Source organism: Alligator mississippiensis, chromosome 15, assembly GCF_030867095.1.
Source record: "Alligator mississippiensis isolate rAllMis1 chromosome 15, rAllMis1, whole genome shotgun sequence".
In the NCBI taxonomy this organism is placed as follows: domain Eukaryota; kingdom Metazoa; phylum Chordata; order Crocodylia; family Alligatoridae; genus Alligator; species Alligator mississippiensis.
In genome coordinates this window covers 12,528,242-12,545,381 of record NC_081838.1, presented here as the reverse complement: position 1 = coordinate 12,545,381, position 17,140 = coordinate 12,528,242, and the positions used below count along the sequence as shown (strand labels likewise).

At 39.6% G+C, this 17,140-nt stretch overlaps 1 protein-coding gene across 5 annotated transcripts in view; it reads right to left on the bottom strand.

The window, feature by feature from the left end:
- ASH1L (ASH1 like histone lysine methyltransferase) overlaps positions 1-17,140 on the bottom strand; it is a 98,394-nt gene that overhangs the window by 15,365 nt on the left and 65,889 nt on the right. For 3 of the 5 annotated variants that reach the window (XM_059718587.1, XM_059718585.1, XM_059718589.1), the window contains 10 exons: positions 11,709-11,803; positions 8,255-8,328; positions 6,638-6,683; positions 5,969-6,077; positions 4,011-4,217; positions 2,903-3,049; positions 1,630-1,738; positions 1,327-1,488; positions 1,048-1,142; positions 846-944 (listed from right to left, as the gene is read on the bottom strand). In XM_059718587.1, coding sequence (XP_059574570.1) covers positions 846-944; positions 1,048-1,142; positions 1,327-1,488; positions 1,630-1,738; positions 2,903-3,049; positions 4,011-4,217; positions 5,969-6,077; positions 6,638-6,683; positions 8,255-8,328; positions 11,709-11,803 — 1,143 coding nt within the window. Of the gene's footprint in view, positions 1-845; positions 945-1,047; positions 1,143-1,326; positions 1,489-1,629; positions 1,739-2,902; positions 3,050-4,010; positions 4,218-5,968; positions 6,078-6,637; positions 6,684-8,254; positions 8,329-11,708; positions 11,804-17,140 lie in introns of those variants that run through there. The other 2 variants (XM_059718588.1, XM_059718586.1) reach the window with 2 other exon arrangements.

Below are 17,140 nucleotides of genomic sequence, written 5' to 3'. Positions count from 1 at the left end.
ATTTTCAGCTACATTCTTTCCACGAAACCTGGATTATTTCTGCTACACAGCCATGATTTTTAGCTGCGCAATTTACACAGCCTATGCACTTAGCTGCCTTTACACTGTGATAACCAAACAAAAGAAAGGGATGTATTTGCAAGCTGTCATTATCATTCTCACATACTATGCCTTCAGCTTTGCTACCACTAAGAAGCTACTGCATAATGCAGCAACTGACTCCCCACATGATCTATGATTGGTGGTGTCAGCCTGGGAAAGTGGTGGACTGCGTTTAAAGTGGCTGTGTTGATTTACAAAGCCATAACCGGTATAGGCCCCAGCTGAAATTGTGGGATACATGCTGAACCTTATCTTTATGGTTAATCTGTGCTATGACAATTGCATCATTGTACCCTGTGCTGGTCGACAGTGCTAGGGCACTGAACTTACTCTCCTGGAACCCATTCTCATTTTATTATCTGTTCCACAAAACATGACAAAATCTCTACCACTTATTTTAAAAGGAGTTAAACACATCACTGTCTGCAGAATTACACTTGCTGCCTGCAGTACTAACTCAACAAACTTAGTTGCACAGTTAGGACATCTTGGGGGCTAGTTCCACACAGACGCATGCCTCACGTTGGTCAGTCATGCTTCCTTAAAGCAGATTCACTGTTGAAAAAAATCAGCTGAAGAGGATTGAGGCTTTCTGTACTGGCTAGTAACAGGTTTGCCTACTTTTTGGAGTAACAGTTCCATGACCTGGAAGCGATAGGAACACTGATGTGGAACGTGCATTTGCCCTCCTACCACACTGATCATGATTCTAATGTCAGATTAAGGACAACAGATCCTGTCACCCCAGATGTGAGTAAGCACATTCCCTCGTCACGAATGGTCCATTTAAAACAGATCCCAGCATTCTTTCCTTCTCAGCAGGACACTCTATGACGCCCTGTCTTATAGCAAAAAAAAAAAAAAAAAAAAAAAATTCAATATTTTTAAAACCTGGTATTGCTAGGGAGAAAAAAAGCAAAACAAAACAGTGAAATCCATCCCTACCTTTCCCTGTTGGACATAGGTTTCATCTGCAGCTGTGGGGTCAGCCGGGTTGGAGTGCTCACGCTCTCACTGGGCTCCTCAGGCATGTGGCCCTTCTGTAAAACAGACCATTTCTGGTGAGAGAAACTAGGCACAAATGTGGCCAGGACTTAAATGGGCGATAACTTCTAGTGCAGGATCTGGTTTGATGCTTATGCATACACATGCACAAGTGGTCTCAGTTACAGACCGACTTCTTGGTAACCTGTTAGCGCAAGAGAAGCTGGTCCTGGTACTCACCCTCTTCTTTAATTTGTGTTTCGACTTCCTTTTTTCTTTCGATCGCCCAGGTCTCCTGTGTGTGGTGACAGGCTGGTTGGTTTTACTTGACAGTCCATTCATCCGCTGACTCTTGCCTCCTATTATTCCTCTGCATTTGTCAAAACCACATTTGCAGAGTTGCTTTGAAAGAAAAAGGAGAATTCTTTTTAATGAAATTATAATACTGCTTGAAGAATCTATCCCTATTCTTGGATACCAAAGCACTCCAAAACAACCTGCACAGACATGCAGTTGAATGAAGTTGAGTAGTTTGATCTTTACCTGTTTTTCAACATTAAATGAATGAAAGTTGTAGTCATAAGTCAGTTCAGTGCCAGCAGGCATATCCTTAAGTGCATACAGTCCGATTCGGTAGACACCATTTACAGACCTGAAGAAAAAATAAGAGTGAAACTTTTCCCGCTTATATTACCATATTGGGTGCTGGGATGGTGCGGGTGCCAAGGCACGTAGTTGATAGCCCAGCATTGCAAGTTCAAGGCCATTCCAGAAGCACTCATGGCATCACCTGTCAGATGCAAATGAATCTGCAAGTTCTGCTAAACACCTTGTCACAAGGACACAAAAAAGGAAGGATTACCATACTGGGGCAGCAAAGTCTAGAAACAGTGACAAAGGAATGAGATAGAGGGAAAACTGGCTTTGCCCACCTAACAGAGAGGTTAGATATAGTAAACAATTATGTCAATGGGCCTTGAATAACTTGTTCCTAATTTTTACCACTCTCCTTTGTTTGTCCACTCTCATACCAACTCTTTTTGAAACCAAATAAACGCCTGTTGTGCTGACAAACAACAGGAAACTATGATTCAGGAGAGGAGCTACGTTACATTAGTCACTGCAACACCCACCTTCAAATGCCAAAAATCACTTCCTTGCAGCATTTCATTCTGAGCCACAAATTCTCTGCTTATAGTTTGACAAACTTATTAAAACCTTTTATCCACTATTTTGCCTGTTGTTTTAATGTTTATGTAAATGAAAGACTAATTAGTTTTGGCTAAAGCCACAAGTTTAGACAAGCGTGGCAAGCTCTCTCACTATGCTACCAACATGTTTGACTCTTGTCATACACAACCAATATTCTACAGCAAAGCCACAACTCTGTGCCAACATGCTCAACACATACCTACAGCAGCCCCTGCTACCTTAGCACAAGGCCTCTCTGTTCAAAACGGGATGCAGAGTGTACACTGTCCTCACTCCTGTGTACATTTGCATTGCCAGAAGCAGCAAGCGTGCAGATTACTTTACTGCACCATGGAGTCCTGCCCATGTTAAAGCAGGTTAGTAATATGACAGCTGACATGCTGTAACTGCTGCCAGAACAGAGTACTTAGGTTCTGCCTCAAAACTGTCTAGCAGGCAGGAGGCAGCAATACAGTGCAAGTTTTATGCAGCACAAGTACCTTAGCAAATTATTTTGTTATCTCTTGTCTTGTTCTGAGACTTGTTTCTCCAAGGTACATAGCCTACCTCCCCCTTAGCCACTGCTATAGCCAGTGGTTTGGTACATACAGAATTAGTTTCTTACCATTTCTGCATCTCACAGTTAGGATTACAGCTGTGGTTGATAAATCGAGCCTCATTGCCCATGCGATAGCTATCAATCACCATTCCACTGTCTAAATTCAGGCAGTAATGATCACTGTGATTATGATACTGTTCAATCATCCGGTTCCTAGGAGGCAATGCAGGAAAGTTATTTGTGATTCTGACTGTTACAGGAAAACAAACAAGGAAAAACATGGTAATAGTGTGTAGGAATCTGGTAAGGTGGTTTAGAGAGAAAATATTAATGGCACTTTACATTTATTAGGACCTTCCATCAAGAGGTGTAGGATATGCATTACTACCTCTAATTTACAGATAAGGTGAATGAGGAACAGTGAAAGAACAAGGCATGATCTAGGCCACTACCAGAGCAAGGTGAGAGTTTGGAAGCTTGTTGCCACGTGGCTATGTTGCCACTGGTTCTGCAAATTAATTGTAACCTTTATTACCTGGAAGACTATACCTGTGTATGTATACACAATGTTCTATACGTTCTCAAAAAACCATCATCCCTGCCCCTTCACAGCTTGGTTTTCTGTGGTTGGACACACATTCCTAGAATTAGAGAAGTCTCCATGCAGGAAGGAAGGAAATGTGGTCAGCTGTGCTAGCTGCTAACTCTACAGGCAAGCATTATATCTGCCTTCTCACTGAGCTCTGGAAGTAGTTAGCATGTAGTTAACATGAGTAGGCTTTCATTCCCTTCTTTGGGTATTAATACTCCCAGCTGTTGTTCTTTGTCTCCCTGTCCATCTGTGAAGACTCATTTCCTTTCCTGCCCAATGCTACTTGCTGATTATGCTTTGTACAACTGGAATCCTGCATAGTGCATGTTTCTGTATCAAAGTCATTCACTTGTGGCACCAAGCATATACAGAAGAGACTCTGCAAATGTTGTTACATAGACTAAAACTGAGTTACAGATTGAAGGTTTGTTGATTAAAATGCTAAATTCTACAGTTTCACCTGTAGGCCGACAGAAAAAAAGACTCCTTTTCTTCCCTTCTCACCTGTAGTTACTAATTTCTCAATGTGCTCAAAGATATTTAGTAAGCTTGCCATTCCAAATAGCAATGAAATGCATCTACCTGAACTCTTGCTCACTAACAACTTCTCCCAAGTATTCGATGATAAACTGTCCTGCTTTTAAAGGCTCTTTGGTGCGAATACCCCAACCTTTCTCTTCAGCACGGAAACGTTCCAAACACTGCACCCACTCATGCCGCTGAATCCGCTGGTTACAACACTGTTCTCCACAAGGACATGTGTTAGGAGAACACTCTGCAAAGATCATCCTACAACCAATGACAAACAAGGGCATGTATTAGAGGAACACTCTGCAAAAGCATCCTAAAACCAAAGACTAACAAGCTAAAGGGGCACGGTAAACATACATGGAGAGCCACCACATACACAACACACACCCTAAAGACCTGTTAAAGGTTAATTTTCCCCAACCCTGTGACAACTGGTGGCTTTAGCATCCTTCTTGGGCCACAAAGCTGATACTAGTCCCAGCTCCCTTCTCTGAATGAACAATGCAATTAACTGTTTGTCTTGAGGGAGTCCAGAGATCTTCAAATCCAAGTAAAGATGGAAAGCTAACAAAAGCTCTAATTGTAGCTAGATTGAAATTTTTCAACTAAATGTTTTTCTGTTGATTAATGTCAATTCATCAAAGCTCAAACTTTTGAGATATGAAGGTATCAGTTTTGATGACTTGTTTATAAAAATGAATTTTCTGGTTCAAAATAATTTTCCGTACAAAAATAAAATATAAGAGATCAAATAAAAATGTAATATTTACATAAGAACTTCAAGGGAAACCCACTCTGTAGAGGAAAATAAGACTAAGATTTTTTTTTTTTTAACTGGCTAAGAAGTGGCACCTTTTTACTGATCTTTGGATATCTACTATACATGTGAACAATTCTTTTTTTTTCAGTTCCCATAGTTTCCCCACCAAAATTAATTTTGGGAGAATGTTATGGTTTTAATCCTGGCGAAGATGATTATGGATGGTTCCATCTCTGGGACGAGAAGGAACAGTTTTGGTACAATGATCCATTTGAATTCCTCTTGGGATGCTGTAATACAGGTCTGAATCTGAGTGGGCAGTGGACACTATGGTAATATTTCAGAGAGGCTGAGTAAGCTGCAGATATGTCACTTGGGAGACAGGAACAGGAAACCCCTGTCTTTTCACACCTTGTGGGAATACTTTTGAAGATATAACTAAATTATTGGGTTTTTTTAAGTGCAATCTGTCTGGTAACCTAGACTTTATACAGATTTCTAGAGCTGTACTTAGCACTCAAGAGATGGAAAACTTTCACAAATAAACTTGGTTCACTTATGATAAAAAATGAGAAAGCGAGCTCTTAGTTTCCTAAGATTGGAGAAATCTCACACTCTTCTACACAGTAAGCAGTTCTGATAACATGGATGAGATCAAATTCCCTATACTGTATTTCTGTTCTTACTTTCTGCCCGGCTCTTCTCTTTCCAGTAATGACTACGTACTCTGTTTCTCATGGGATTCCTGTTCTTTCTTCATACTTTCCCTCCTCTACTGAGCTGCCTTTTTCAAGCTCCATCACTATGCCCTGTTCCATCACTAACTACTCTTTTCTGAACAGTTTACCAAAGAAGTCTACTCTCACAGCAACTGAGAAAATCCATCCTGTCCTCAAACTAAACTGCATCCAAAGGATTTCCAGAAACTGACTTCTACTGTGGTTCACGAAATAAAGATGAGGTTGTAAAAGCTTTGCCCACGGTACTAGTGAAAGCCAACCCAGAGAAAGCGCTCCCATCTGGAGAGCGAGAGAAAGGATGCACACGCACATAAAATCTCTCATCACTCAAGCAGTAGCTAGTACACTATTCTGCCTGCTTCTGCATTCGTATTTTCTTGCACTGGAATCATTTAATGTTGTTGAGATCCTGATCACACCTATCAAAATTCTTTCTTTGCAAAAATATCAGCCTAGGAGAAATAGATTCTTCAGGGAAATCCCTTGGGCTCAGTTAAGATATTTCTTACCTGTTAAGACAGTCTTCTACGCAGCCCTTTCCATTGTCGTCATCTGGTTTCTTACAGTTGCAGGTTGTAGCCTCATAGCCAGAAAGAGGCTTAACATCAACATAGACATCTGGAAAGAGGAAGGGGAGGGAAAAAGGGAAAATATTTTTTCCCCACATAAACACAGAACTATTTAAAATGTTTCCACCCAAGTGACAGATCAGAAGAGAAGGTGGGAAGAGGCTCAGATGGGACAGAGAAAAATGGGAGATGGAAAAGCAGATCTCATGTAGAAGTTTCATAATGACGCAGCTTATATAACAGGTACATCTCCATTAATACATTATTGCACTGGCTCTCAACCTGTTTAGTCTCAAGGCTGCCTCAGAAAATGCCAGCCCGTAGTTTTCACTCATTTCTTTTACTATGAAGACATAATACAGAACTTCTTCTGTTACAAAGAACTCAGAAAGACTACAACAGATTAGAATATTTTTGACGCTATGGAATTCTATTTGAAATTTCTGGAATTATTTTGTGAATCACGTGTAGGTGTTTGCAAACTTAATCATGTTGTTATTATACAGCACCCTTAAAAGGATCTTGTAGCACTTCAGGATGCTGAGGCCCCCTCCCCGGTTAAGAATTGCTGCATTATAGAAATAACAAAAAAATTAAAAAATTACTTACTAGAACGGATTTTTTTGTAAAGTGGGACATCTGGCTTTTTATACAGCTAGAAGGAAGAAAAATAGATTCTTAATATATTGCACAAGTGTAGTTGCCATTCAGAGACAACAGAGAAATGGACACGTTTTACATTCAGAATGCTTATATTAATTATTAGATAAAATATACACAAAGAACTCTCTCTTAGGTTCATGCTATTTCTCTGAAAGGGAGCATCAGAGCAGAGGTTAAAATGTATCTAAACAGAATGCCCAGTTAAAGAGCTCAGTAAGCAACTTTCCCTAATTGGTTTGCTCCCCCATGTTGCCTGAAAATCCATGGGGGCAAGCTAATTTTCAACTATTTGGGGTATTATTATTTTTTAGCACTGAAGAAAACTTATTTAAAGTCTCTTTGCAGAATGGCATCAGATTTAGCAGCACTGTAACACATTGACAGTACAATGAAATAAGCAAAAAGAAAGAAGAGGATAATCAAAACCTATCACTTAATTATTTTGCTATATTCAGAGAGAAGACCAGAGGGAAGGTGGATTAATATTGCTGCGTATTTATGATTTGAACCCTTGCTGAAAGAGACTGCAGTATAATTCTATGTGCAACAGCAAATAACTTCTTCTCTTAAACAAGTTTTAAAATAAACATGATGATTTACTTGCATGGGCATGAGTTCTACTAAGAACACTCTTCAATGGTAAATGTGACAGACAAATTGTATAACAAAATGATTTTATATCAGTGTTCCTATATTGGATAAGGAACACATAAGTAAATAGATACCTCAAATAACGTTAAATTATCTAATGAATATGTAATAATATTGAAGTATTATGTTATAATTACATAATAAAACAGACATAAATAAATAATTTTCAGGCCATTACCAGAAACTCTGCACCACTAGAATATCAACAACTTTTGCTGTGTTAAGGTTAGATATGGTAGCTTTCTGATGAATGCCTGGAACCAGAACCATCTTGGAAATAGGTTACAATCATTTACATGGTTAGGTTACATTTCTTAGAGCTCATTCCTTTCTGCAGAGCTGGGGATGGTTTTACCCTCCTGCGTTAAATGCAGTTTTAAACTACTGGTGGAAACTTCTCAAGAAAAAAAAAAATCCCTATTTTTAGGCTTGCACATATTTAAAGCTCTTTAAAAAGAATGCTACCGTTAAACACTTTCTCCAATTCCTGCAATATGAAAATTTCAGCTTGCAAGTGAAAAATAAATTCCCCTCTGCTGGGACAGATCCAAGAAAAATAACGTCTGAAATTTCTCAGTGTTGTTGGCAGTACATCTGAATTCTCCCAAGGCGCGTCTAAAACAAGATCCCTCCAGAAAGTATGTAGCCTACCAAAATAAAAGTCAGCAGAAATAAAGATTGGCTCTCTCACAGAAACCAACTGAACTGCTCCTATTTTGCAAGGGAGGGAAAAATGGAAATTGTCCACATTAAATATATATACAAATACTTTTTTCTCACTCACTAAAATAAACAAAAATATTTATCAATACTCAAAAAATATAAATGTGGCTTGGCATAAGAGATCTGTTTTTCCTCTTTTCATCAGTTGTGAATGCTATCTTGGCACCTAGTAACATTTTTATTTTGTACCTGATTGTGTTTCCATTGCCAGAGGATGTCATAAGGCAGCTGGAAGTCTATTCTCTTTTGTCTCAGATACTTCCCTGAAAAAAAAAAAAAAGGTTTATAAGTCATACGCTCGTATTCACATATAAGAACATTCACGGGCACAGAGCCATAATTTTGACAGGGCACCTCAGTCCTTGCAAGCCACAAAGGCAGAATAGCAGAATCCTCAAAGAACATTTTGTTTATCGGCGGAGCACAAGAAACATGTCTGTAAAGAATACTCCAAAAGGACCACAAAATGCTGGTGTTTCTGGCACTCTATGGCACTGTCACAGCTAGGCTTGATTTTATGGGTACCAAGTGAATAGCTGTCTATTCAGAAAGGTCACAAACTGTACTTGTAGTTATGAGAATGGCTTCCTGGTGTGGGTGCAAGAGAGACACTGGGGTAAGGAGGAGGGGGTTTAAGTTGTACTTTGATGACTGATCCTTAAGAACATCATAAAATTCTAATGCTAACTGCAAAAATCCTAACAGCAATGCCAGAATCCCTGCAGGCATGCTCCTAGGCGTCGCTATCAAGTGAGTGACTGGAGGAGCAGAACACACTTTACAGATATAAAAAGACTTGCTTTGTAATCTTCAAAAATCAATTTTCCCTAATAAGAAGGCTGTTTTGCTATTGCAATATTTCACACACCAATATTTGCAATTATATTACTAAGGGACACTGTATATAATGGTGTCCTGCTGATGTTCTGCACCCCACAGTGCACTAACTGTTCCTTTCTGTAAGGCATTTCCACAGCTGTCTTTCAGGTCAAGGCTTTACGCTAGTATTTGCTTTTCACTACTCCCTGTCCCCAAATTATGTACAACTGCAAATAAGGCTTCTTATTGTTGTTTCTCCATATAAATATATTAACACGAGATTTCAGTATACCATTTTTAAACACAAGGACTATACAGGACTTGTTCTTGGCCTAATTTAGAGTGAAATTTTCTGATCTATGGACCACTGCCCTTGAAGTAAGGGAAACAGGGTAGGGTTAAAAATGGGCTTCCATTCAGTCTGATGTCTACAAAACAAACAGCTGATGCTGACTGTTCTTCTGACTGCTCCTCTGGAATATCTGCCAAATTAGTACTCAGATGGGTGCTTGTAAGAGTCATCTGAGTCTTTCAGTATGCTATAACCATGGCATACAGCTCTTCTGAGATGGATAATACTAGTGAGTTTATTAAAAATATGTTAATAGGAAGTGAATGGCATTATTTAGCAACCATTCTAATTTACAGTATGTCATATCCCACCAGACCTACTCACAAAGGTTAATTTTGTTTCCTACACATTTTACCAAAGTGAGCATTAAAACTGCTGCTGAAACGGCAAATGGCTCTTTTTACTAGCTTTGCTCTGCTAGAGAACAGTGATTCCCTAAAAGCAATTACATCTCTCCATGAACTGCAGGGGTCTCTGACCCCTAGCTCCATATCTTCATAACGCTTTCTCTTTCTTAAGCAGCAAAAGTGACCTGAATAAAATTTAAGGTACATTAATTCAGAGTATATCTGCAGCCCATTCCATCATTTCTATATAAGAAATGACATCACTGAACTTCTTAAGTCAACTGGCATCAGGCAGTTTATAGAGGACACATACTACAAATCTGAGTAGCTATATGACTGGAAGATGAAGAGGGGAGCTATGTCATATGCTATTCACTGGTTCTTTCTAATTAGGAAATCTCAAGTAAGGTTTGACACTCTCTCCTTCCCTGAGTCTAGAAGGATTTAGGCTAACAGCATACTAGGCTGCATTGGTATAAGTGTTGCCAGCAGACTGAGGACAGTGATTCTTCCCTTCTATTTGCACTGGTGAGGCCACATCTGGAGTCCTGTGTCCAGTTGTGTCCCTCTCCCCCTACAGAAAGGATGTGGACACATTGGAGAGAGTCCAGCGGAGGGCAATGAAAGTGGCTTGGGGGCTGGGGAACTTGACTTATGAGGAAAGATTGAGGCAACTGGGCTTATTTAGTCTTGAGAAGAGAAGACTGAGAGGGGATATGATAGCAGCCTTCAACTCCCTGCAGGGTGGTTGCAAAGAGGATGGAGCTGGACTGTTCTCAGCGGTGGCAGATGACAGAACAAGGAGCAATGGGCTCCAGTTGCAGCAATGGAGATTTAGGTCGGATATTAGGAACAACTCTCTCACTAGGAGGGTGGTGAAGTACTGGAATGAGTTACCTACAGAAGTGGTGGAAGTTTTCAAAATCTGGCTCGACAAAGCCTTGGCTGGGATGATTTAGTTGGGGACTGTCCTGCTTTGAGCAGCGGGTTGGATTAGATGTGACCTCCTGAGGTCCCTGGCAACCCTAATTTTCTATGATTCTACCAAACTCAACAGCATTGGAAATTATTCAATAAAATCAGTTCCCATTAACTAGTACTGAAAATGCTAAGCACAGACTTGATCAGACTAGTTTTGACAATGTCAGGTGACCTAGGGCTGAACTAAGTTTTCAGAAATGGTTCACAGTTGTTGGTGCAGGCTGGGTCTTGCCACTCTCAGAGCAGGATGCAGCATTCATCCCCAGTGCTCCTTCCTCCCTTAGAGGAGGAAATGGGCCGTTATGAACCTGGCTACCCAAGTGTCATGATTTGGCAACACAGACACCAGGATATGTTTAGTTAAATGCAGTCTTAACATTTTGTTGGGACATTTTTGCAGAGATCTGAAGCCAAAGTCAACCCTATACCATCATCTCATGGCCTTCCTGGGCCTAAACAAACCCCTTCATATGCCTTTAGGTTCACATGCATACCCCCATGAGTGAGAAAACTGGAAAAAAAATAAGTCTAATGTTTTCCGTACAACTTGCTCTTGAATTAGTTCTTATTTTTAAAGTTTTATTTATCCATAGACAGTTCTAGGAAACAGCTAAATCTGTTGGGAATTTGCTACAACCTCGCTGGGTGAAACAAAAGGCTCTTTCAAGTACCCTGGCAATGAGCCTAGAGACTATGGAACATTCTCTAGCCCTCACTAAGCAGGCACTAGTAAAGTTATTTGGCAGAGAATTAAACCTTGTAATTCTATTCTGTAGTTAAGCCACTCTCCTGCTCCCCAATACAGAGTAATTAAAGCAGCCTTATCTTTACTGCAGAAGTTTGTTTGTGTCTGCTGGTACAAATAAACTGGAGGTCGTGGCCTCACAGCAAGAACGAACAAGATCACTGCACTGCATGCTAAACCTGAGCCTCCAAGGACACAATGCAATTGTGCAACACAGCCACATTAATTCATACAAAAGAAAGAAATCACTAACCAACTAAGCACAGAAGCATAATTTGCTTTGGTCAGAGTCTGAGACAATTATGTTCAAACAAGAAAATCCAAACAGAACAGTTTAACCCCACCTAAGAAATGGCACCTTTCCCCACCAGCAATAAAGAACATACATGAAGTACTCACCAACATGAATAGGGGCTGGGAACAACCCATGTTCATGCTCTCCAGGAGTGTATTCCAGCTTTTCTTTCTTTAATTGAATCAATCGGCTCTTTGGGCTGGGGATGAAAGGCAAGAAGAGGTAAAAATGAGAATGGGGAAGGGTTTTATTATTCATGAAAACAGTATTTAGTGCTTATTAAGGTATTGAGCCTCTTGCATATCACACCTGTCTAGAGTAATGGTCTGTAACACTGTCCTGGATCCAGCTTACCTGAACATGTCCAGAAAAATTACTTCCCAAGACATTTCTCAAGTGACCTAACTCGCCAATTCAAAGAATGATGGCTTAAATATTTTTAACTGCATAACTTCTAGATGAACAAGATTTGAGGCACCATCAACTTATTTCCATCCTAATATTTGCACTATTGTTATTTATAATGTGTTAGATGATGAGAAAAGAAATCAGATAAAAATATAATCAGTTTTGTTGTTTTAATGTGTACATTTGGCAAGATCATTGGATAGCCAATTTCACTGCCTTGTGGATGACATGCCTTTCCTCGAAGCCCTTCACTAGGCTGCGCGCTAGTAAAAGTAGCAGCAAAATTAAACTAAATGGGAAGCAGACATTGTACAAATTAAAAAAAAAAAAAAAAGAAGTGGCCGTGGCATGATTGGCATTGGAGTGTCGATGCAAACCAGGGGAAAGAAATTTTTTTCAAACTCTGCTCAGGACATGCTATTTAAAAGGGTGCTTAAGCAAAAAAGTGGAATGTTATTAAATTTGCTAAGTTAATGTTTAATAATGCTAAACTTAAAAATAAAATCAAATTGACAAAGTCCCTTAAAATTTTGGCACTGACAGAAAACAAAGATTTCTAAGGACTAGAAAAAAAAATTGTGTGTAGAGAGAACCTGTACTGCAATTAATTCAAAGGGCATATCCAATTCCTGAATCCTCCACAAGGATTGCTTTTTTATGCAGTAACATCACCACTGGTTTTTTAAAATTTGTTACCTATTCACTACAGTTTCACGTTTTTGGTTCAAAAGTCCAGAAATAATAGATTACGATTCCTGCCACTTTGTTTTACCGGTTTTGGCATAGTTTGTACTTTCTGATGAGGAAGAAAACTTCATGTACACATAACCCAATCTAGTAACAACTGATCAATGGTGCCTGGTTGTTATGCAATGTTACAAAGCATAATACAATAGCAATGATTAGCAAATAAGCATCGATATTTAATAAGGTGGGTATCATTGGTTGCTTCAGCTTTATTTACAGCCAAAGCTAATTCTTTTCCAATCTGGTTCTGCAATTTGACTTTCTGATGTACGTGATGCAGATAGCACAGCACATCCTGATTAACAAAATTGCAGTCACTTCCTGTATTGTCATCAGCACCAAACTTAGTGTTGTCTACTGGATGCAGGGTAATATTTTTTGGGATTGTCTATTGGGGCGTTTTTCCCTCTTCTGATATCCCATTTACCTTCTAAATTTTTTGTCGAATAAGAATAGCTGTGGTTCCTTTATGCGTCTTACTAGATAGTCCTTATATGTCCGGCTGTAATTCTGTGTGTGGGGGTGAGAAACACGTCAATCATCAAATCCCTTATATCATTGGGCAGTGATAAACTCAGAGTGCTTGCACTGTTCATTAGCAAGAATGTGTTAGGTCCTGATTTGAATTGTACTCATTATGCTCAGGCAGAATCCTTCCCAGTTCCCTAGACAAGTTTTTTCCTGAATCATAAAATGGGACTATCCCAAGCCACATACCACATTTTTTATTCATACTGCTTCATTAACTACCTTTTTTTGCACTAACTGGACCAAGCTTTTTTGTGCTATTGGCACTCACAGAAGCTTAACACTTAGAGCCACCATCTATTGTTCGACTGACTTCTAACACCATTTCTGTTATCAGGCAAACACTAGGGTAGTGCTGTATGTCTACTTTATTTACAGAGATTCCCATGTTGTTTGCATAGTATACTTTTACCAGAGGATTATTCCATCTGGAGACTGCCATTAGAAGTTTGACACCTCCCTTTTCGTAAGGGGATAGGGCCTGGTCAAATTTTCCTGTAAGAAGCCCCGTGTGATATGCTCTATCTTTTGTGTGCATAGTTGTGCTATAATGGCTGTGCCATTTAACAAATGAGGCCATTGTTGTAACTGCAGTTGGAATAAATTTACTTAACCAGATCAACAACTTTACTTCCATAAATTACGCACACTACGGCTAAAGAGACATCATTATGTTTTAGACTACTGATAATGGATACAATGGCACTGAACTCTCTGTCCAGAACTTCCATAATATAGCACGTGTGGTGTTACAGCCTGCGAGTTGTTCATCCAATCCATTTGCCTTCTTCCTTGCAACAATACAGATCAAAAGTCCCATTACCCAAGTCAGCATTGTTTCTTGTGAAAACAAAATAATAATGGATTTGAATTAAGCAAAATATATGAGATGGTCTTCTGAAGCTGAGCATGTTCAGCCAAATTCATCCCTGTCATCAACTTGCCTTACTCCTTTTAGAACTGTTTTTTTCAAATGCTAGAAACCACCTTGCTGCTCTGTACTTCGTTTAATTTTTAAACCACAGCAACCAAAGAACTATTTTCCAGGTTTATGTTTACAAAGAGGTACTATTATTTACTGAAGCTTCAAAAGCCTTTTCTGATTTACGTAGCCTAACATGACATAGGCTCTCTCTGTAACATTCATGAATGGCATTATTCACCTCAATACTTCAAGCTCTTTCTTCTTCAGTCCCATCTAATTTAAACTGAAAATTACTCATTTTGTTTAGATCTTTTCAGATATGTCCATGGTTCCTGAGACGAAGGAGGAGCAGCTACTATTGCCCTTTTCTTCTACCACACTTAAACTACATGCATTTTCCACCATAGCAAACAACTCTCTCCTATCTTTGTTTCTCCAAGGGCTGATTGCAACATACTTTGTGTTCTTTACACAGCCACAGAATCAAGCCACAGTATAGTTGATAAGTCTATAAGAAGGGTCTGAGTTGCTCACAAAAACATGCCGTTTCTCATTAAAACAGCTACTGAGGCAACAAATGAAAGATAAACTGTATATACTGTATACCTATCTTTAAAAAAAGATGTTTAGTGTGACCCAAAAACGATAGCCAAGGTGCTTTACCTTCAGTATCAGGTAAACTAGGCAATTTGATAATTAAAAACAATTACAAATATTGGGATAACATAATAGGGACCAAGCAGGAGGGTCACATAAAAAACCAACACACAAACCAAAGCAAAAAACTATGTCTTTCCAACATGCTAGAAAACAGCATGCCAATAAAATAACAGGTAACTGAAGAATGCTCAAAAATTAATTTGTACTTTCAAAAAAACTTTTTGATTAAGCCCTTCACAAGAAGGGGTGATGGGGTTACAGACTAGGTTTCCAGACTATGACACGTGAAGGTGGTTTTATCCAGGTAACGTTACTTTGAGTTATAAATCAAACACAGATGCTTACTAACGATACACCATAAATACAGAAGAAAAGTACAGTGGGAATTTCCAGGGCAAAGTTGGCTCCATATTCTCATAGTCGTTGATACAAAAGCCTGCTAGAGATAATCTGCTGCATGTTACTAACAAGAACAAGCACTTAATTATTTCCATACCATGGCCTTTATGATGCATTTCCTCTATTGAGTAAAGTAAAATATTCCATCTTAAAATAAATTACAGAATAGGACTTTCCCATCAAGCAGCACAGGACACACCCATTTTCTCCCACAGCAAGAGTTAAGTTATGAATAAAATAATTTTTCTACAGTCACTGGGGAAACAATTCCCCACAACAGTTACAACAGAAGAGTTTCTTCTTTACTAGCTGGCTAGAAATATTATCAAGGATAGATAAGGACTATTCCCTGTCTCTGTCATCCCTTCCCAGTTCAATTTCTATGTGGACAAACAGAAAATTTCTGCTTTGTAGCTGGCAAGGATTTTTGCAGGTATTATCTTTTTTAGACCATCTGTAAGGTTGGGCTACACTTGGACAAGCTTTTGAATGCACTGTAGTGCCTAAAACAGAATGGACTACATTTAAAAGCTTGTCAATGTCCATGAATGCTGCGTGCCCCCGGAGGCTGAGGCGGCACAGGAACTGCACACAGGCGGTGGCCGGGCGAGCTCCTGCAGGCAGTTGTGGTAGTGTTGGTGGCGGGGGTGGCGAACTGACCAGCGGTTGGCGATCACCCGCAGATGCCGCTGGCAGTGGCCAGTGGCAATCAGAGGCCACCTGCAGATGCTGCTGGCGGTGTTGGCAACGAGGGGTGGAGGGGGTTGGTGAGCAGCAACTGTCCTCAGGCACCACTGTGGGCAGCACTTTTTGCAGGGGGTGCACTGCCAAGGTCAGGAAATGCATGTGCACCCCTTACATGTCAACAATGTCTAAGTCTATCCCTACCATGCAGTTGGTCCAATAAAAGGTATCACCCATAAAAATCTTTTCTTTTTCTATATTTCTTGGACCATCATGGCTACAGCACCACTCAAACACTGTTTTGCAGCTCCTTCTTTTCCTGGCAGTTGACTAAATCGATCTCTTGTCAAATGCCATCAGGTGTAATCAGATGGGGTGGCTGATGTTACTGGCAAAAAGCACTCTTTGATCTTCAAGGGTCGAATTGTGGCTTATGGAAAAAAAGATCACTAGATCCCAGCCAGATAAGGGGAATGAAACAGGGAGCTCTGCCTCCCCCCCACCCCCACCATCTACATTTCTTTGGGGTCTTTCCTCAGTCATTTCTTTTTACTGTAGTGCTCCATTTCTGTTCTTTCTTATTTTCCTTCACTACTGTCTTTCCCTACTTCCACCATACTAGTTATCTGTGGGCAAAATGGAGCTTATGAGAGTCCTGGAGACCAGTTCACTCACTGATAGTAGTATGGCTCCTGGGTAACTTTGCTGAATTCAAATGCCTCAGGTATCAGATATGAGTGAAAACAGTCAGTCTCCTGATTTGTAAAATCCTATGGGCAGTACTTCACAAATCAGGCTCATGTATGCTTCCCATTGCACCAAATATCAGGAAGGAGAAAACCATCAAGGTCAGGAAGGGTAAAATTATTATAGAAAAGTACCCCAGTGAATCTTCCATTTCTGCTTAAAAGTAAAGCTTTGTCTTGATAGACATGATTATCATGGTACAGTATAAAAAACTACAATAAAAATAATTAATAAAATTGAAAAGCATATATAAATGAATCTTATTATAAGAAGTCATGCTGCAATTAAACTTTCACTGAATATATTTATACTTCGAAGAGCTTTAATTTCGGAAGATAATCTGCTGCAGGACTGTTGGTAGTCTGGCTGGCAGAGAACAAGAAGAAAATCCACAGACATGAAGTTGGATGCACAGCTGGCACTAATGGCAGCCCATGG